This window comes from Hylobates moloch, unplaced genomic scaffold (assembly GCF_009828535.3).
Source record: "Hylobates moloch isolate HMO894 unplaced genomic scaffold, HMol_V3 SCAFFOLD_7, whole genome shotgun sequence".
Lineage (NCBI taxonomy): Eukaryota > Metazoa > Chordata > Mammalia > Primates > Hylobatidae > Hylobates > Hylobates moloch.
Window position 1 is genome coordinate 115,378,122 of NW_026652282.1, and position 21,940 is coordinate 115,400,061.

The following is a 21,940-nucleotide window of genomic DNA, read 5'->3' on the forward strand; positions in this document are numbered from 1 at the left end:
TTATTTGTCATTTATACTTCAGTAAAGCTGGGGGGAAAAAGAAAAAGATAAGCATCACGCTTCTGGTCTTATATCTAGCCAAGCTTGAATTAAAAACTAGCACTCCTGTCTGAAATGAGCTAACAGCATTGCTCTCTTGTGTTCTAGGGAAACTCAAAAGTATCCTTCCAAATGTTTGCTCTGCTGATTCTCAATTTTGTAAATGAGTTATTTGATACATCTATATTTTCTTATACTTCATAACAGTTTTATTCATATATTCATATTATCATTATATATTCAAAAAATTGCCTCTTGGTTATCTAAATATGAAAGAGATGCATAGTTTGTAAACTGCAGAAATATATGCTAATGCCATAGCAAACATATCCATAAATGTGCTGTGTACTCAGATATAAGGTGAGGTTTACCCCCTCATCAAATTATGCCTCATCAAAGCAAGAATTGCCTTATATTCAATTCTATAGGGTTTTTTATATAATAGGGTGCTCTCAGTTACCTTATTTTGAACCACAAAGCAGTAGGCTAAAATAGTTTAGTATCAGTCAACACTAGTGTTAGATGCTTATAAAGGGCACCCGATGGCATCTCTTTAAAAAGGCAACACAGGTCTGTAATACCAGCACTTTGGGAGGCCGAGACGGGAGAATTGCTTTGAGCTCAGGAGTTTGAGACCAGCCTGGGCAACATGGCAAAACCACGTCTCTACAAAAAATACAAAAATTAAGCAGGCGTTGGTGGCTTGTGCTGTTGTCACAGCTACTTGGGAGGCTGAGGCTGGAGAATTCCTTGGGCCCAGGCTGCGATCTTGGCTCACTGCAACCTCTGCTTCCTGGGCTCAAGGAATTCTCCAGCCTCAGCCTCCCAAGTAGCTGTGACAACAGCACAAGCCACCAACGCCTGCTTAATTTTTGTATTTTTTGTAGAGACGTGGTTTTGCCATGTTGCCCAGGCGTTTGTCACCCGCCTGGGCAACAAGGCAAACCCACGTCTCGTCATTTCAAAGTGCTGGTATTACAGACCTGTGTTGCCTTTTTAAAGAGATGCCATCGGGTGCCCTTTATAAGCATCTAACACTAGTGTTGACTGATACTAAACTATTTTAGCCTACTGCTTTGTGGTTCAAAATAAGGTAACTGAGAGCACCCTATTATATAAAAAACCCTATAGAATTGAATATAAGGCAATTCTTGCTTTGATGAGGCATAATTTGATGAGGGGGTAAACCTCACCTTATATCTGAGTACACAGCACATTTATGGATATGTTTGCTATGGCATTAGCATATATTTCTGCAGTTTACAAACTATGCATCTCTTTCATATTTAGATAACCAAGAGGCAATTTTTTGAATATATAATGATAATATGAATATATGAATAAAACTGTTATGAAGTATAAGAAAATATAGATGTATCAAATAACTCATTTACAAAATTGAGAATCAGCAGAGCAAACATTTGGAAGGATACTTTTGAGTTTCCCTAGAACACAAGAGAGCAATGCTGTTAGCTCATTTCAGACAGGAGTGCTAGTTTTTAATTCAAGCTTGGCTAGATATAAGACCAGAAGCGTGATGCTTATCTTTTTCTTTTTCCCCCCAGCTTTACTGAAGTATAAATGACAAATAAATTTATATATATTTAAGGTATACAATGTGATGATCTGATGTATGTACATACTGTGAAATGATGATCACAGTCAAGTTTTTTTTTTTTTTTTTTTTTTGAGATGGAGTCTCACTCTGTTGCCCAGGCTGGAGTGCAGTGGTGTGATCTCAGCTCACCATAACCTCCGCCTCCCAGGTTCAAGCGATTCTCCTGCCTCAGCCTCCCAAGTAGCTGGGATTACAGGTACCTGCCACCACACCCAGCTAATTTTTGTATTTTTAGTAGAGATGGGGTTTTGTCATATTGGCCAGGCTGGACTCAAACTCCTGACCTGAGGTGATCCACCCGCCTCGGCCTCCCAAAGTATTGGGATTACAGGCGTGAGCCACCATGCCCAGCCCACAGTCAAGTTTTTAACACCTTTTGCTTCACCTAGTTACCTTTTGTATGTGTGTGGTAAGAACACTTAAGATCTACTTTCTTAGCAAATTTCAAGTATGTGACACAGTAGCATTAACTATAGTCACCATGCTGCTACATACCTTTTCTTTTAAGAGGACCAAGAACACTGGGTCTAATGCACTTGACTGGACTCTGACTTCTCCTGCTTTGATGAAAAAACAAACAGGATAATGTGAAGAACATCCAAGATGCAAGATAAAACAGCAGTCCAGCCCAACAAATACATAAATAAAATGGACAATCATATCAATGACTGAAATGGAAAATTCTTCTGTAATTGAGTAACTGAAATGCCAATACATGATTTGACCCAGCATATGGCAACCTGGAATAATACAGCATTTTAAGTCATTTAAAAAATATTCTATATGACATACCCCCGACAGTTTAAAGAAAAAAAGATACCTTATTTAAAAAGTATTTTGGGGCTGGGCCGCAGTGACTCACGCCTGTAATCCCAGCACTTTGAGAGGTCAAGGTAAGCGGATCATCTGAGGTCAGGAGTTCGAGACCAGCCTGACCAACATGGTGAAACCCTATCTCTACTAAAAACACAAAAAATTAGCCAGGCGTGGTGGTGCATGCCTGTAATCCCAGCTACCCAGGAGACTGAGACAGGAGAATCACTTGAACCCGATAATAAAATAATAAAGTAATTTTCGCTTGAAGCAAAATTGTCTCTGAATTAACATAATAATTATTATAAAAAGGATGTTTTTGCTAAATATAAATCAGCATTAAATTCCCCCTAAAAAACTCTGGGGCCGGGCGCTGTGGTTCACGCCTGTAATCCCAGTACTTTGGGAGACCGAGGAGGGCACGAGGTCAAGAGATCGAGACCATCCTGGCCAACATGGTGAAAGCCCATCTCTACTAAAAATACAAAAAATTAGCCGAGGGTGGTGGCACATGCCTGTAATCCCAGCTACTTGGGAGGCTGAGGCAAGAGAATTGCTTGAACCTGGGAGGCAGAGGTTGCAGTGAGCTGAGATTACACTACTGCACTCTAGCCTGGCGACAGAGCGAGACTCCATCTCAAATACAAAAAAAAAAAAGAAAAAACTCTGGTAAAATGTTAATGGTAGATTATAGGCAGTGGGTATATGGTTGTTCACCGTGAAATTCTTTCACTTTTGATGTCTGAAAATTTCACAGTGAAATATTGGGAAAAAGAGTTAATCTTCTTTTTTTTTCGAGACAGAGTTTTTGCTCTGTTGCCGAGGCTGGAGTATAATGGTGCGATCTCAGCTCACTGCAACCTCCACCTGCTTGGTTCAAGCATTCCCCTGCCTCAGCCTCCCGAGTAAGTGGGATTACAGGCGCCTGCCACCAGGCCCAGCTAATTTTTCTATTTTTAGTAGAAACGAGGTTTCACCATGTTGGCCAAGCTGGTCTTGAACTCTTGACCTCAGGTGATCCACCAGCCTTGGCCTTCCAAAGTGCTAGGATTACAGGCGTGAGCCACCGCGCCCAGCCACAAAAAGCTAATCTGAGAGATAAATGCAATGAATGGCACTTCAACCACATTTAAAATTCAAGTTTGCTTACCTTGAAAATCGTCTTGGACTGGGAACTGGACTTGGTGGCAATCCACTGCTGCTCACAAACATCTGTAAGAATGGTGAGAAACATTACTAGAAAAAACATATTCAATATTAAAATAGTTCTAGCACTACAGTTTTCTTTCTTTTTTTTTTTTAAGACAGGGTCTCTCTTTTGCTCAAGCTGGAGTGCAGTGATGCGATCATAGCTTACTGTAGCCTCGAACTCTTGGGCTCAAGCCATCTTCCTGCCCCACCTTCTTGATGAGCTAGGACTATAGGTGTGTGCCACCATGCCCGACTAATTTTTTTGTATCTATTTTTTTTTTTAATGTAGAGATGGGGTCTCGCCATGTTGCCCAGGCTGCTCTCGACCTCCTGGGCTCAAGTGATCCTCCCACCTTGGCCTCCCAAAGAGTTGGGATTACAGGTATGAACCACCATACCAGGCCCACAATCATTTTCAAAAGGTTCTTTTCAAAATGACAGAAACAGTATCTTTAGAATTGCTTGGCTGTGTGTCTCATAACTAAATTACACACACACACACACACATATATATATATATATGTATATTTTCCACATTACTGCTGTAGATTTTCATTGATTTTCCTTCAAGGCATTGGATACTTTAAAAGTGGGGTGATTTGTATGTGTTTTAGAGTAAACAGCTCAGTTTGTGAAATAGACTTAATATCTTGTCAATTATCCTACCTTTCCGAATCCCCTGGTGGGCGAAGGTGCTGGAGAAACTGGAGTGAAGTCAATTCTCTTAGGAGAATATAATTTCTCCGGCTTGTCAAAATCACTATCACTCTGTAAACATAAAGTGTCATCTCCTCATAATAAATTCAGCACATCACAGCTCTTATTTACTACTATAACACAGCCAGATTTTCCAAGGAGAAAGGTATAGACTCTAATATTCTGCTGGAAAAGCAGAGATCAAAAAACAAGTATCACTTTGGAAGTAGAAGGGGAAAGAAGTATGCGAAAAAATTAATGAAGCCAGTGAACAACATAAAACTTTCTAGAAAATGAAAACCAAACAGACATGAGCAAACTTTACCAGGCTCAAGCTCTCATCCCATGATTGGCTTATCTGCATTGCCGTTTGCATTTCCCTAAAACAAACAAAGGGAAGGGCCGTCAGTGTTTACAAACAAGACACTTATTAGGCTAGGCCCTGCTCTTGCAAAGCACTAACCTCTCATGTGCAGTTTCTCTGTTCACCATATCCAAGCCTTCTTCCTGCAAAGACAAACACATATGCTAAAAAGGCAGGATCACTGACAAAATATTAACTCTTCCACAAACTGTAATTTTTATCCACATAGTTCTCTGCTTCAAATAAAATAAAAAGACTTTTTCTACCTCATTGACATAATCACAGTAGAGTGGAACATTCATGCCGCTTGTATATTTTATCTGCACGCTCCAGAAGAATTATGATCTGTCTCCAACTAACCAGAGTTGCATCCTAACTCATTTCAATATCTAAATCTTTAAAATAAAAATGTAAAATCCAAAAAATTTCCAATCTGAGCTAGTAAGTAAAATTTACCCTTTTGATCTGATGCAGTCTGCTACTAGGAATACGATTAGGTGAGGATGACAGCAACTGGAAAGAAAAAGTAAACATTTACTATTTTCTGAATCACAAAGCAGCAGTCTGCTGTCAGTACTGGCGTACAACCTCTTCCTAGGTAAGTTTTCATATTCTTCTTCAAAATTTAGCTCTTTAGATCACTGAACATTAATGCACTAAAAGCAGTATATTTAGTCTTCAAAAAGTACACCAGGTGTCCAACCTCAAAGCGCCATCTGTTGCTAGACAGACATTGACTTCAGCACTTTTCCCAAATGAATGTGAAGCTACGTAAATTTAGAGAAATAAAGACTATGGGCCTTAGAAATATCCATTATCCCACTTATCTAAAATAAAGAACAATATGAGAAGGGAAAGAAAAAAAAACACCAATGCTATTAATTTTTGTTATCAATGCAGCAATGGGGGAAGACAGGCTAATAAGTCTAGTATATAATATTCTGTCTATGATTGATGATTTTCAAAAACACTTTAGAACTGCAATAAGGAGGTTTTGCTTTCACGATCCAAATCCATTCTAAAATCTCATCATATGCTATCACTACAAATCTTACTAGTTAACAAAAAACAATTTGGAAAGACAAGGTGTATCTTTAAAATAACTGATGCTTTCCCTTAGATCATCATTTTTTAATAACACAAAGCAGAAATGATTTGGACGCCAAATTACATTCCTTCACAATAATTACAAGCTGGTCACAAACTGTAAGACACAATTCATATCAACAGGTCTTAGAGAGTTCTAGTAGTCATAATATAAACAACTACTATTTACTCTATAACGAAATGCAAGTGAACTTGTAATACTATAAAACCAAATAACAACTATCCTGTTTAAGAGGCCCTACGCTATCAAAACTTATTTGAATACTAATGTAGTGAGCAGTATAAAATAGTGATAAAATGCTCTAAGTTTCTTTTTATTTTTTTTGAGACAGAGTTTCGCTCTTGTTGCCCAGGCTAGAAGTGCAATGGCATGATCTCTGCTCACTGCAACCTCTGCCTCCCAGGTTGAAGTGATTCCCCTGCCTCAGCCTCCCGAGTAGCTGGGACTACAGGTACACGCCACCACACCCAGCGAATTTTTACAACCATTAAGGGAGACTGGAGTATAAGATAAATGTATTTTAGTAGAGACGGGGTTTCACCATGTTGGCTAGGATGATCTCGATCTCCTGACCTTGTGATCCGCCTGCCTTGGCCCTCCAAAGTGCTGGGATTACAGGCGTGAGCCACTGTGCCCGGCCACTGGTGAACTCTTAATAAGATCATTTAGAAAACACTAAGCTACAAGGCAAGCAAATACAGCAGGAAGACTCTCCAACAGGAGACTGTGGAAGAGAGCACAGATGTGTCAGTTAGGGAAACCCAAGAAACTGAAGAAGCAGTGAAATGATCAGGAAAGCTGACATGAGGATGGCCAAAAACTAACTAGGGAGAAAGTCAGAAATTTACATGCTATATTTACATAATATACAACTTGACGATTTTAGACAAAACTGGAAAGTAGACCAGAAAGAAGAACAGAGCAAAGCTGTGTGTAGTACCAGAAACAACAGGGCAATGTATCGGCTTAAAGAAAAAAAAAAAAAGAAAAAGCCAGAACTCCAAGGAGGTGCTGGCTAATGGGGTTAAATAAAGCAAAGAGGTCAAGGGGGATAAGAAGCGAGGCCCCTGACATTGGCGGTTAAGTGGGTCCTGGTGACTTTTGCAAGAACAGTGTTTTAATGGAGTTGTGCTAGAAGCAGCATGATTACAAACTGGCCAGAAATGAGGAGACAAGGAATTAGAGGCAGTGGAGTGTAGATTATGCTTTGAAAGAGCTTGGAGAGGGGAAGGAAAAGGGAAGGAGAGACCTACGAAAAAGAAAACAGTTTGTTTTCCCCCATCAGATGCATGAGTCTGGAGAAGGTGGAAAGAAGAGAGCCTGTGAGGAATAGGGAAAAGATGTAAGACAGAGGGGAGATGATAGACCCAGCAAAGCAACAGGAGAGTCAAAAGCATATGAACCACTGGGGAGAAATGCCATATGTGAAGCTAAAGGCATTTCAAGGCAAAGAAAGCTGACATTTACACAAGATAGGTGTCTGTCTTCTTTGTAAAGTAAGAAGGGTCATCTGCTCAAAGTAAAAAGTGGTTACACTGGAAGCGGACAGAATCTTTTTAAAAAGTGAGAATACTGCTTTGAAGAATATCATGGGGCCAGAGGCACCTTAAATCCAACTATGTCCCAAAGAATTCATCTTCTTCCCCTTCAAACTACCAATCTCTACTCCTACTAAAGGCAGCGCCAACCCCCGGTCACCAACATACAAAATTTCCATCACTTGGAGTCTTCCTTCTCTTAGTCCTTATATCTAATCAGCTGGTGAGCCATGAAGATCCTACATCTGCATATCCCGTCCATTTCATTTGTCAACACCTTACTCATCACAGGTTACCATGGGACACAGATAAACGTATTAAGATTTACAGCACATCCTGTGATAGAGTGTATATAGTGTAATGAATATTATGATAGTTGCGGAAGCCTACCCAAAGGAGATATAAGGATTAAACTGAGTTTTGGAAGACCAAAAAGCTAGAAAGGAGAGGGGTAGGAATGAAAAGATGCATCAGGATCAACAAAGAGCAGTGAGTCACCATGGCCCTTTCAGAAAACCAGGTATTTCAGTGAGAGATGAACCTAGACCACGGTTGATAAGAATCTTCTCATCTTACAAAAGAGGTAAGTGAAGTGTAGAGAGGCAAATTCACTTTCCCTTTTTTCTGTGCTACTGTTATCAGGAGCATGGCTGTATAACATGTATAAACATTTTTCATATATCCAGCAAAAATAAGTAGTATTTTCCAGTGTCCTCAGAGAAGGAGGTGAAATGAATCAAACCTCCAGATAGCTAACATTTCCCCCTGTAAGTATTTTCAGCCATTTCATTTGGGAATCTTTCTACAATGTGTTCTATTTTTCCCTTTCTTAAACAAATTATACCAAACAGAATTGCACTGGGAGATCTCTACTCTAATCCCAGTTCTACCACTTACTAATTGTGTAATTCTGAGCAAGTGACTTTTAACGTCTTGAGTTTTAGCTGCTGCTTCTTTTAATTGGGAAAAATATGTTTGCCCTCCCTATTTCATAGGGGCTGTTATGACAATTAAATGTGTGAAGGTACTTTGTAATATGTAAAATACTAGACAAGTGTAGGTATTACTAGAATTTATGAATAAGTTAATGACCCAGGTATCCTTAAGAACATAAATTATTATATGATTCTACACCAGTGACATGCTTGGGGTGTACTAACAGGCTCTTAGCCCTTATACTAATTAGCCACAAACTAATTTTTTAAAAACGTGTTTTTCAGTTTTTCCCTCTCCTCCCTTGCTAGCAGCTATTAGTATACTTTTAACCAAAATGCATCTCTTCTAATTTGCTGCTTCTCACACACTATTGGATTGGAAGCTTATTATAATTGTGCATATATTTTAGATGATTCAGAGGTCAGAGGCTCTCCTATAAATAAACCGATGAACCTCTGTGCACAGACTATGGAAATCTAGTTCTGCCATTTAGGGATGTATCTTCTTTCATCTCAGATGTCTTCCAGAGAATTGAAGCTGCTGGATAAGTGAGTTCTACATGTGAACTGCTACTATATAAAAAACCTCATCATAATTTCTCCCAGTGCAACCAACTAATAAAGCAATCCCTGACAGCTCTGGCTATAGAGATCAGTCACAATCAGTAACTCTTCGGAGAATATAAATACAAGCATTTTAAAGGAGTCTTCATTTTGGAAAACCAGCATTGTTTAACAGGTAAGTGTCAGAAACAAACACTCTGCTACCTTTAAGTGATTTGTGCATCCTACAACAAATGAAGACCACTGTTCTCAGCTATAATTAGGAGTTAATCCTGACTTACCTCACAAGCCTGATGCAAGTAGTGACAAATAATAATGAACAATTTTAAAAAATACAAAGTCACACAGCAAAGAAAAATTTTTAACCATGTATCCTTTTGGTACCAAAAGCTGAATGGCCACAGCATAAGCAGTAAACAACGTAAGTAAAATCAATCTTTTCTTTCTTAAACAATTGTGCACAGCACATCATTTTGAGAAAGAACTCCATTTCAAAGTATTTTCCCCAATCTAAATCACTTCAGATACTTACTTCTATACTTACCAGGCTGTGACGGCTCATAATTGTTGTACTATTCCTCCGAGTTCTAAGTGTGTAAGGTTGAAAAACCTGTGAAAGGTCACTAAAAAAACAAAAACAAACAAACAAAAAAAACAAAATTAGTAGTGTTTTCTAATGGAAGATCTCTTTCAAATACATTAGCATCGGTTCTCTAGTTAACAACGAAATCTTCCATGGCTCCTCATTTCATACAGAAAATGAACTCCTCACCGTCCTCTCTGCAGAGCTTCCCAAGTGGTATGCTGTGGATTACAGGTTTGCAGAGATACTGATCTCAGTGGTCGGGGGGCAGCTGGGAGAGGTGATGCAGGCGGAGCTCCAGACTGGTTGACTCTAGCTGCTTCTGGTCAGAGCTACGCCCCCAAACCGGTTACCACCAGACCTGAGCAGCCTCATCTGTTTACCCCAGAGAACCAATGAGTACTGTTTTTTGTGTTTGCCATGATGCAAAAAGGGGTGAGGGGCATTGTTCTACAATACGAGCTGGATCAAGACATCTCCCCCCTCACCCTAAACATGTGTCCTACCTTTGAACCCTGCTGTTCGATGGAATAAACATAGCTGAGATTGTTGCCCCTTCTGCCTCAAATGCTCTCCCTCCTGCCACCATCTATTAAAATCCTTCCTGTCCTTCCACATCCATCTTGAATGCCATACCCTTCAGTGAAAGCACGGCACAAACCTCTCTTCAATCCACAAACGCAATGCAATCACTCTCTCCTTTGAACCCAAAGAGTACACTGGGAGATGAGATGCTTCTTGAGACACCTACTTTGTCTCTTAATTAAAGAGAAATGTGGATGTGTCTTAAACCCATTGGTAGAGGGGTGTTTTATTAATCTTTGTATAATATCCCTGCAGTGCCTAGCAGAGGGCAATGCCCACAATAAGGATGAGAATTCCAGAAGGATTTTCACAATTGAATTGCACTGGGCTTTCAGGGACCACTGAGATCACCTAATTCAGCTCTCTTAATTTTCAAATGAGAAAACGGACTCAGAAAGGTTAAATGACTCATTCGTGATCATAGCTAGTTAGTGAAAACTGGGACCAGGCCTGGTCTCCTTGCCCCTTCTTGTGTCACATCATGCTATGTTTTCAGTGATTACTTAAATCATGATTCAAAAAACAGTAGGTTTTTGCTACAACAGTCTAAATACAGGTCAATAGAATTGCTGAAGTCCCTAGCAATTGCTTGCTTACGAGATTTCAAAAGACAATCAGAAAAAGACCAGTTTATTGTTATAGTAACCAAAATAAATGCAGGGCCAAGGACAGCAACAGGAAAGCAAAAAGTCACTCCTACATTCCCTCAGTTTCAAAATTATATTTAATAAATGAAAAAGTCAACCTGTTTTTTTCCCCAAAATATGGATGTTATAATCGGTTCAACAGCAAGGATTATCTCTTTCTTTGCCTTCACTGTGCTTGATTAATATGTTTTTGGCTAATTGTACTCTCATCTCCTTTTTTGGACTAATGCCATTTCTACAGGGTCTCGCAAATTGGCTCTCTACCTAAGATGAATTGTCTTCCTATAAAAGTGAAATTACAATAGGCTCAGGAGGTGAGCCAACCTAACCTTCTAGTACTATTACAAGATGCTACCTTAAAATAGACCCTCGATGACTTATTGACATGAAAACACAAGACCCTACCACTGAAAGTGAAGAGTCGATTCTCTCCACCGTTTTCTAAAACCTGCCTTTTCACTAACCCTAAGCTACAGACCACCCTTCTTTTTCATTCACTGCAATGCATTTCAAGCAGTTTTAGAACCTGGAAACATTAGGGCAAATCCAAATCACGTACTACGATGTGAACATACCACTTAATTACAAGTTATTAGATAAATTGTGATTTATTAAAGTAAACGTCTGTTAATGCCAGGATTCCTAAACTAAGCTTAGAAATAGCAGCTCTGAGAGACAGGTGTCAAGTTGCACATCTAGTTCCAGGGGCTTCATTCGATCTGACATTCCCTGGTGTAAGTTAGTCGGGGCAAGCAACCTGTCAGAAGAGCCAGAAGCTTTCTGCAGTTCCTTTTACAGTGGGACAACATGGCCCCAGGTGGGGGGTGGGGGGGGGGGGCGTTTCCTCCACACTGCCCAAAGTTGGAGATTAAACTTTCACTCCACCTTGGGACCCAAGTCACTGTCAAGCAAACAAGTCGCCACCCCCAGGTTGAAGAGCCCAAATGAGCTCAGATGTGCACTTTAAGGAAGGAAGATTGCTTGCATGGGGGCAAGGAGCCCCTGAATCCTGTACTCCATCCTCCCCAACCCTGCTCACCTGAGCCCATGGATTAGGGGAGCGCTGCTGGATCTCCTCAGGGTTCCCCCATAAGATGTGTCAGGCTCAAGGTCCAGCTCCATTTTCTCCTGAGCCATGTCAGACTTGCAGGCAGGCACAGCGGGCAGTGCTCAGCTCCTGGTGCTTAGCTATGGACTCCCAAGACTCTCACTGCAGGACTGAGCTGCTGGGGACTGGCAGCTGGGGGCGGGGGCTAAGGGGCGGAGGCTTGGGGACGGGGGCGGGGGCTGGGGGCGGAGAAAAGTAGGAGAGGAGGAGGGAAGGAGGATGATGATGAGGAAGGGAGGATGATGGTGAGGCAGGAGAGGAGGATGAAGAGGTAGTGGTGGAAGGTGACAGAATGAAGGAAAAGGATGGAGGAAAGAAGAAGGATGGAGGGAAAACAAGGATGGAGGGAGGAGGGAAGAGGGAGGGAAAAGGATAGATGGAAAAGCAGGACAGAGAGGATAAGAGGAGGAGGGCAGGGGGGGAAAGGGAGAGGAAGGGGGCGGAGGAGGGAGGAGAAGGGAGAGGGCAGAGGGGAAGGACGAGGACAGAGGGTAAGGGAAAAGAGAAGCGCAGGGGCGGGAAAGAAGGAGGTGGTCTGGGGAGGAGGAGAGAGGAGGGAGAAGAGGAGGGGGAGGAAACTAGGCAGCGGCGGAACTCATGCTGCTATCTTTCCGGCTGAGGACCGACCACAAGCGGGGCCGGGCTACAGATGCTGCGGCTGCCCGGGCAGCGCTAGCACCGAGGACCTGACAGTAGGGTAGGACCCGGCCGGGCGGCCTTGGCGGCTCCGGCTCCAGCTCCCCATGCTCGGGGACCCGGTCCAGCCCCCCATGCTCCCGGACCCGGTCCCGGAGGCTCCTCAGCCCTGGGATCGGTGCTTCTCCCCTCCCTGCCCCCCTCCCGCCTCGAGGACAGGTTGGGGGTTCGGCCTCTCAGCCGCCGCCGCGGTGCCTCCTCTTCCTCTCTCGGGTTCTAATGGTCTGGGGGAACCCGTTGGGGCCAAGACCAAAATCTACAACCTGCAGTCTCTTCCGCCTCCCACGCTTCAGAAGCGGGAACCTCCGCGGGGCCAGTTCTTCCGCGTCCGGGCACCCATCGGGTCCTGCGCACGCGTCCAGCGGCCACTCCAATGGGCCCGCGGGCACGGAGCGTGCGTGGGAGCCCCGCCTCGAAATCCGCCTCCAAAGGGGAGGAGCGTTTCCAGGGGGCCCGGCGCCTTCCTCGATGGCATTGGCCTGTGGACCCTGGCGCCCAATTTTGAAAAGAACCAATAGTTTGGAAATGCTGGAGCATCAGCTTTCAGGAGGAGTTTGGGCAAATACTCATGGGAAATAGAGAAAAACATGGGATTTCCACGTTATTTCACTCCTAATTTGTACGCTCCGACCTCTCTGATCCCCACTCATGCCGTAAATCCCTCGATTTTGTTGGTCTTTGTCTGGAGGGGCTGATTTCTTTTTCAGATCATCCATTGGGATGCACTAGACAAAAGAGAAGTGGGAAAACAAACGCAATAGGTAAAAATAAAGCGAATATCATGACAGTTCGTATAGCTAATGAGAAACTCAGCTCCATTTTGCAAGCACCTTTATTTAGATTCAACAAAACTAGGAAAAGTCAGGCCGGGCGCGGTGGCTCACGCTTGTAATCCCAGCACTTTGGGAGGCCGAGGCGGGCGGATCAAGAGGTCGAGGTCAGGAGATCGAGACCACGGTGAAACCCCGTCTCTACTAAAAATACAAAAAAATTAGCCGGGCGTAGTGGCGGGCGCCTGTAGTCCCAGCTACTCGGAGAGGCTGAGGCAGGAGAATGGCGTGAACCCGGGAGGTGGAGCTTGCAGTGAGCCAAGATCGCGCCACTACACTCCAGCCTGGGCGACAGAGCGAGACTCCGTCTCAAAAAAAAAAAAAAACAACTAGGAAAAGTCCTGAAGAACGGGTAGCAAGCAGAACCAAATGTTTTTTCTTACTAGGAATTACGGAGTCCCTAACAATCATGACTCAGCGTGTGTGAGATCTGGATTTTTTTTTTTTTTTTTTTTTAAACAGAGTCTCGTTCTGTCGCCAAGGCTGGAGGGCAGTGGCACGATCTTGGCTCTGCCCCCCCGCCCGGGTTCAAGCGATTCTCTTGCCTCAGCCTCCCAAGTAGCTGGGATTACAGGCGCCTGCCACCACGCCTGGCTAATTTTTTGTATTTTTAGTAGAGACGGGGTTTCGCCATGTTGGCTCGGCTGGTCTCGAACTCCTGACCTCAGGTGATCCACCCGCCTTGGCCTCCCAAAGTGCTGGGATTACAGGCACGAGCCACCGCGCCCGGCCAAGATTTGGATTTTTTATTTAACAAACACCTACATAACACTTGTTATATGCTAGGCACTATTCTAAGAGTTTTAGAAATATTAACTCTGGGCCGGGCACGGTGGCTCAAGCCTGTAATCCCAGCACTTTGGGAGGCCGAGGCGGGTGGATCATGAGGTCAGGAGATCGAGACCATCCTGGCTAACACGGTGAAACCCCGTCTCTACTAAAAATACAAAAAATTAGCCGGGCGTGGTGGCGGGCGCCTGTAATCCCAGCTACTCGGGAGGCTGAGGCAGGAGAATGGCGTGAACCCGGGAGGCAGAGCTTGCAGTGAGCCGAGATCGCGCCAGTGCACTCCAGCCTGGGGGACAGAGAAAGACTCCGTCTCCAAAAAAAAAAAAAGAAAGAAATATTAACTCTGTCGTGGGTGTAACTGGCCAGTGGTGCAGGTGCTAAAGAAATTTACGGATATGGCCGGGCGCAGTGGCTCACGCCTGTAATCCCAGCACTTTGGGAGGCTGAGGTGGGCGGATCACGAGTTCAGGAGATCGAGACCATCCTGGATAACACAGTGAAACCCCGTCTCTACTAAAAAATACAAAAAAATTAGCCCGGCGTGGTGGCGGGCGCTTGTAGTCCCAGCTACTCGGGAGGCTGAGGAAGGAGAATGGCATGAACTCCGGGGGGCGGAGCCTGCAGTGAGCGGAGATCGTGCCACTGCACTCCAGCCTGGACAACAGCGAAACTCCGTCTCAAAAAAAAAAAAAAAAAAAAAGAAATTTACGGAGACAGTCAGAGGTAACGAAAGGCAGATTTATTAGAGAAGATATGAAAATATGTTGCAAGGATGCAATGGGCAGCACTGCAGAGGAGCTGTCTGCAAAGGCAGGGGCTGGAGGGAAGTTTTATAGGGTCATGCTAGAGGCGGGTAGGTGCAGAAAGAGGTCATGCTGCTGGGGCCACTGTGTGGAAGGTGTGCCCTCTGGTCGTTTGTGTTCATTGTTCTTCCCCACCTGGGGCCCGCCTGGCCCCTTTCTCTTTGCTTCTCAGGACTCCACATCCCACCCCCCGTAACACCCCTCAGAACACCAATGACAAATCTTTGACATTGGGGCTGAGGTCTCATCTTCCAACTGCTTCCTGCTGATCAGGGGTGTAGAGTTGACCCTACCTATGGTTGTTGGTCTGTCAGGAGACCCTGTGGGTCATTGTCCCAGATTGTGGGACCTAGGATATTGAATCTTGCTGGAGGAAGGGACTCATCACAGAGTGGGAGTATGTCAAGGCAAAACTGGTGACTAGCCGAATCCAGGGGAGACTCATAAAGGTAGCAGGCATCATTGGGGAAAGACTGATATCCCATTCACAGCATTACTTGAAAATGAAACTGCTGAATTCTAGAAGATAAAAGTTTGTTTCTTAAGCCAGTTACTGAAAAGGCAAACAAACAAACAAACCAACCCCACAACTATTTGCAGTGTGACTGTTTTTCCTTATTGGAAGCCCATTTGGATAGCCTGGAAGTTAAACTCAATGAAAAAGTGTTTAAATGTAATTAGACACAAGAAGAGTGTATTCAGGGTTATGAGTATAGGAGGTGAATACATGACTCTTAGGAAAAGCATGAAAAGTTGTTTTTTTTTTTTTACACTGAGAATTTAGACATACTTTTTAAAAGCCAAGGGTACAGAATTAAGTTATATTAGAGGAAAACATTGCTTAATTTTTTTGATTTTCAAGATGAAATATTTTAGCATTAGGCCATAATAACAGAATTGGAGGAAAAAGTTACAGGAGCTGACAAAAAATGAAGGAGAGAGTTATTATTTTTGGCATTCTCCAGGGAGAAAAAGCTGAAAGCAGCACGGCACAGCAAAAGTTGAACTGAGCTATTATTCTGTGAAGCTTTAACTTCTTACAGTTTTATTAAGACCAGATTAATATCTTAAGAAAATCTTGTTTTTAACATAGGGGACCAATGTTAGACTATCCTAAATAATTCCCTTTCAGTTATAACCAACTTAAACACATAGAAAATTCCTTTAATAACTTCTCCTTTGCGAACCTTCTCACTACTTGCACAGACCATTTATGACGTGGACTTTCTGACTTGGACATCAGGGCTTTCTGACTTGTCCTAAACACCCCTTTCTGAAACAGGTCATTTTACTTTAGGACAAAAATTTGTCATACAAGATCCTTTCTTGGCTGGGCGTGGTGGCTCATGCCTGTAATCCCAGCAGTTTGGGAGGCCGAGGCAGGCGGATGACTTGAGGTCAGGAGTTCAAGACCAGCCTGGCCAACATAACATGGTGAAACCCTGTCTCTACTAAAAATACAAAAATTAGCTGGGTGTGGTGGTTGGCACCTGTAATCCCAGCTACTCCGGGGGCTGAGGCAGGAGAATCACTTGAACCTGGGAGGCGGAGGTTGCAGTGAGCTGAGATCGCACCACTGCACTCCAGCCTAGGCAGACTTGATGTAAAAAAAAAAAAAAATCGTTTCTCATATAAAATTTTTATTTAAAACCTTCCTTACCGGCCGGACGCAGTGGCTCACGCCTGTAATTCCAGCACTTTGGGAGGCTGACGTGGGCGGATCACGAGGTCAGGAGTTCAAGACCAGCCTGGCCAACATGGTGAAGCCCTGTCTATACTAAAAACACAAAAGAATTAGCTGGGCATGGTGGCAGGTGCTTGTAGTCCCAGCTACTCGGGGGGCTGAGGCAGGAGAATCACTTGAACCCGGGAGGCGGAGGTTGTAGTGAGCCAAGATCACACCACTGTACTCCAGCCTTGCGACAGAGCGAGACTCCGCCTCAAAAAAATAAAAAGGAAGCCTTAACTGAGGGGATGATTTAAACATGGACACATGAGGTGTCTCCAAAGAGATGGCAAGCAATTTATAAGATCTAGAACTGCCCAAAAGGTAACTCAGAGAAAAGAAAATTTCAAGACAGGAAATCAGAAGCTGTCCATGGAGGGAAAAATAATCAATACATGGCAAAAGTACCACAAGTATTAAACCACAAAAGACTGACTTTCAAAGCCAGGAATTGAACCCAGGCGCCATTGTGATAGGGCAAAGCCTTAGCAACTGACCTACAGCACGAGGTGACTACTGTTGTTTTACCAGGAGTTTAGAGCATTTTCAAGCTTGCAAAATGTTTTAACTGCTCAAGAGAATTTTCTAAGACTAGCCATGTTACTATTATGCATCCTTCTTTTAATTTAACCATTTTCTTTTCATGGTGCACTCAATTCCAATAGTGACTCTATCTAAATAAAAGCCTGTTAAAGTCCAGATAGTAATTTTCCAGGTTTTTACCACATAAGCAAAAGGTATTTCTAGAAAGGGGTAGAGGGGGCATCTCCATGATAGGCAGCTTTTTAACTCAAAAGGGAAGTTTGTAATACTTGCCACCTCCAGAGTTGCCCTTGGCTTTGTTTTGTTGATGACTCATGTTTGATCTGGAAGCTAGCCAAAGCAGAAAGCCCCCCTTCAGCTTAAGGCCTGATGATCATCAGGGGTTGGGATTATGTCCCAGGGACCCTTTGGCCCTCCAGGGCAGTCCCATTTCCAGTGGCCGAGCTTGTGGCAGAGGGGGCAAGCCATGCGGGGGTTTTTCGTCATTCATGCCATAGGGCCAGTTTGCCTTCCAGTGGCCTGGGCTTCTGCACTGATGGCAGTTATCTGGAGGAGTATCCTTAGGGCAGCCTGGAATGGAGGCTGGGGGCTTGCAAAGCAGCCAACAGTTGAGCCTGCTTCTTCTCCCTGCGTTTCTCTTTCTCCTTAGCCCTGTCCTTATCCTGCTCTTGGTTATAAAAGACTGAGGAGACTAATTTGAGGTTTTCTGCATAGGGGCCATGCTGTATTGCAAAAGAAAATTCGACTTTTTTTTTTTTTTTTTTTTTTTTGAATCTGAGGGTTACATTTGTCTCAACATTTTGGGATGCAACCCATAGGTGAGTCTGACGGAATAGAGGAAGTTTGTCCCATGGTGGGACTGGAAAACGATGAGCTGCTGGGCGCTAATATCTGCTGCAGACATGAACCACACACTCTCGCCGCCCCCACCCCCCTGCCCCACCAGGAAGAGGGCTCAACTCACATCTGCTAACGGATTCCAGTGCACTTTCTTTTCTTTTCTTTTGAGATGGAATCTCGCTTTGTTGTCCAGGCTGGAGTGCAGTGGTGGGATCTCGGCTGACTGCAACCTCTGCCTCCCAGGTTCAAGCGATTCTCCTGTGTCAGCCTCCCAAGTAGCTGGGATTACAGGCATGCACCACTACGTCCGGCTAATTTTTTTGTATTTTTAGTAGAGATGGGGTTTCGCCACGTTTGCCAGGCTGGTCTTGAACTCCTGACCTCAGGTGATCCACCCACCTCGGCCTCCCAAAGTGCTGGGATTACAGGCGTGAGCCATCGCGCCCGGCCTCAAGTGCACTCTCTAAAGGGGCATCCCACCTATTAGAAAGGATATCTCAGCGCTGGGGCCCTACGCTGGATGGTTAGCCCAGGTACGAGGAAAAACGGTAAAGGAAGAACTCAGCCTGGTCCCATCTCAGGAGAGAGGACCAGAATGGGGAGACTCACTGCTCTGAGGCTGCTTGTGATCACCTAATTTGGGAACGTCCAGAGCAGGAGATCTGGCTGTTTTTGCAGGACTATTTAGAGTAAGAAAGAGGAGCTCGGAGCTCCCTAAAACGTGTGCCAATTGCATTACATAGGGATTGCAGACCTTTTCGCCAGAAGAGATAGGAGAGGGCCTTCTTCCCTTCTAGGCAAGGCGGCCAAACCTGTTCACATCCGCTGGCCTTGAGGCCACACCAGGAAATGGCCCTGACCAGTTGCCATCAATTGCCAGAGGGATACTAGAATTTGTCCTCTGGAAGACTGAAAAGTAAAGCAAATTCTGAACTCTCACAGAATCATGGGACAGCAGTCTGGTGTCTTTCCACCAGGACCTTCTGGTTCCCTGGGCAACAGCCCCGGCCAGGGACTTAAAATTATCTCAGGGTTTTGACGCTGTCCAACGAGAGGTTGGAATTGGAGGAAAGGGAGAAAGTAGGGGAGAGGCCCATACGGGCCACCAAAATGTTGCAGGTGCAGCTGGCCAGTGGCGCAGGTGGTAGAGGAATTGACCAAGACAGTTGTAGGTAAAGAAAGGCAGATTTATTAGAGAAGGTATGAAAATATGTTGAAAGGAGGCAAAGGGCAGCACTGCAAAGAGGCAGGGGCTGGAGGGAGCTGGAGGGGGCTGCATGTGGAAACAAGTCATGCTGCTGGGGCCACATGTGGAAGGAGGTCGTTGTGCCCTAGGTCTCTCAGAACAATTTTTCATTGTTCTTCCCCACCTGGGGCCCCTTTCTCATTGTTTCTTACTTATCTTATCAGGACTCCACAAACTCTTTTAATCCTCACCACTTGAATGGCCCTGGGGAAGAGAAGGCCATTGCATTGAAATGTAATAGTTCTGAAATTGCTTTCAAAATTCAGCCAGAAATAATAATTTTGCCTGCCTCTTTTCAATTATCCCATACTAAACTTGCCAAGGCCAATTGTCATTTTATTCCTCACTGTTTATGCTTTCTGCCTGCAGTATGAGGGATTTGTAAGTACTTTTAGATAGTTTCCTTTAAATTGCCTGTATTTTTCTCCCAGCTAGATTAGAAACAACAACCTCTGTTTTTGAGCAATTTAGGTATCTTTTTATCTCAAGGTCTCAGCAACCCTTAGGGCCAGCCCCACCTCCTACTCCCTGCTCAAAAGAAATTATAATACATTCTTTTGTTCACAATAGCTACTAAACAATCATTTGTTGGCCGCATGCATGCACTGACCTCAGGAGCTTAACAATTTAGGAGAACGCGAGGAGAATAATGCTACTTTGGCGATCATTTCTAGGTTTTATTCACATCATTCTTGCCTGCTAGTTTTTTTTTTTGTTTTTTTTTTTTTACCTTTCATGTAAATCTTTTGGGAAGGTTTAGGGTGTTTGTGGTTTGTAGATTTGGGTTCGACTTGTATTTGACTTGCTCTTGTGGTAACTAAAGGTTACAACGTAGCTTCAAGGTTGTCATGACAACTGGTAAAATAAAGAGCTGATTATCACGTTTGTTGGTTCCCTTTTATAGGTGAGGGCCTGGGACAGACGGCAGCAGACTGGGATATGCAAAGAGAAGAGTACCCTAATTGTCAAGTCTAGATCTAACAAAAGCATTGTCCCAAGATCATGGCATATTTCCCTGGAACTGGAAGAACTGATCAAGAAACACAGCTAGGTTGGTATAATAATGTGTGCGTAGAAATGGGGAGAAGTAAAAACAATTTCTTTAATGTGTTTGCCGTTGTAGCATATAGAATTCTTGCTGTTTTTGTATTACTTGTTCCTTTTGATATTCCAATTTGTGTATGTACTATGAGTCCTATTTATATCTTTACAGGTTTGGGGTTCCTGATATGTAGCTGTTCTTTTGTAAAAGAGAGCTCCTTCTCTTTGATAATAGCGTAAACTTATTACCATCTCATATATTTAGTTATTTCATATTACTCCTTTTCTTAGAAACATAGTCCCTTAGTCACTCTTCCCTTGTCATTTTATTATACCTATTTTCTTAGTGTTTTTGTACTTATTTAAAAATTAGATACTTGTAATGCTTAGGCAGGATGAAATTTTGTCTGTTTATTCAAAATATACGTATGAAACCTTATTACCTGCCAAGAATACTAGCAAAAGTTGAAAATTAAAATGAACACAATGGAGGTAAGATTCCCTTGTTCACTGGCCTGCTTCTTATTTTTCTGTTATTCAGACAATTTGTTTTTTGACTCTGTTCTGTCTTTAATCACTGCCTTCTGCATTCATCCTGAATTTACTCAGCTTTAACCACCATCTTTTATAAACTTTCAGGTACCCTGGGAATTTTAACAGTGGCTTTTAGGACATCTCGATACTAGCCTGAATTCTGCTGCTATCTAATTATGTGCCATTAATCTCTTTGGAATTTTATCCAACTGTAAAATAGAAATGATTTACCTACTTTACAAGATAACTATGAAAGATAGGCTATTTAAACCTGTATTTATTCATATAATAATTTCAGAAGTATTTATCAAGTGCTTATGAGTACAGAAATTCAAGGAGATATTCTGAGGCATCTCATTTTTTTTTTTTTTTTACTTAAACAGAAGGGCAGAGGAATCTTGGCTTTGCCACTTAGTAGTTGTAACTTGAGTAACCCCTCTGGGCTTTGGTTTCCTCCTGTGAAAAATGGGCATTGTGATTGTGCCTACCTCAAAGAATTATTGTAAACTTTAAATGCAATCACCTATTTAAAGTGATTAGGACAGTACCTGGCACATAGTAAGTGCCCAACAAATGGTAGCTATTACTAATCTGTCTTGTATCAGGAATGGAGACTCCACATCATCCTCATGTTTGGGATTTAAGTAATCTAATTCTGCCTAATATACTCAAGTTTGTCTTATTCTATTCCCAGAATGAACAAAGAATACATATTTATTACCTTACATGTTATAACTTGTCACGAACTATCTCAAGACTGTCCTATTATTTTAAGTTCACCACTGGGTAGCTGAGCAGGGTTGATGATTGAACCAATCCAGATAAGTATGTGAAAACATTTTGTAGGCCAGGTGTGGAGGCTCATACCTGTAATCCCAGCACTTTGGGAGGCCGAGGCGGGTGGATCACCTGAGGTTGGGAGTTCGAGACCAGCCTGACCAACATGGAGAAACCCCAACTCTACTAAAAATACAAAATTAGCTGGGAGTGGTGGCACATGCCTGTAATCCCAGCTACTCTGGAGGCTGAGTCAGGAGAATCGCTTGAACCCGGGAGGTGGAGGTTGCGGTGAGCCAAGATTGCGCCATTGCACTCCAGCCTGG

The 21,940-nt window shown here is 43.3% G+C and overlaps 2 protein-coding genes across 25 annotated transcripts in view; one reads left to right on the forward strand and one right to left on the reverse strand.

Moving 5' to 3' along the window:
• Positions 1-12,829, reverse strand: part of PABIR2 (PABIR family member 2) — a 27,873-nt gene extending 15,044 nt beyond the window's left edge. For 2 of the 15 annotated variants that reach the window (XM_058441519.1, XM_058441513.1), the window contains exons 1-8: positions 11,721-12,829; positions 9,411-9,489; positions 5,178-5,234; positions 4,821-4,864; positions 4,683-4,737; positions 4,328-4,429; positions 3,621-3,682; positions 2,153-2,214 (exon numbers count right to left, since the gene is read on the reverse strand). In XM_058441519.1, coding sequence (XP_058297502.1) covers positions 2,153-2,214; positions 3,621-3,682; positions 4,328-4,429; positions 4,683-4,737; positions 4,821-4,864; positions 5,178-5,234; positions 9,411-9,489; positions 11,721-11,818 — 559 coding nt within the window. In that variant the 5' untranslated portion in view covers positions 11,819-12,829. Of the gene's footprint in view, positions 1-2,152; positions 2,218-3,620; positions 3,683-4,327; positions 4,430-4,682; positions 4,738-4,820; positions 4,865-5,177; positions 5,235-9,398; positions 9,490-11,720 lie in introns of all 15 variants that reach the window. The other 13 variants (XM_058441518.1, XM_058441512.1, XM_058441517.1 and 10 more) reach the window with 8 other exon arrangements.
• The window catches only part of PABIR3 (PABIR family member 3), a 417,014-nt gene continuing 407,468 nt past the window's right edge, over positions 12,395-21,940 (forward strand). For 9 of the 10 annotated variants that reach the window (XM_058441502.1, XM_032757646.2, XM_058441503.1 and 6 more), the window contains exons 1-2: positions 12,419-12,486; positions 20,167-20,313. In XM_058441502.1, the coding sequence (XP_058297485.1) occupies positions 20,265-20,313 (49 nt within the window). In that variant the 5' untranslated portion in view covers positions 12,419-12,486; positions 20,167-20,264. Of the gene's footprint in view, positions 12,487-20,166; positions 20,314-21,940 lie in introns of all 10 variants that reach the window. The other variant, XM_058441500.1, reaches the window with a different exon arrangement.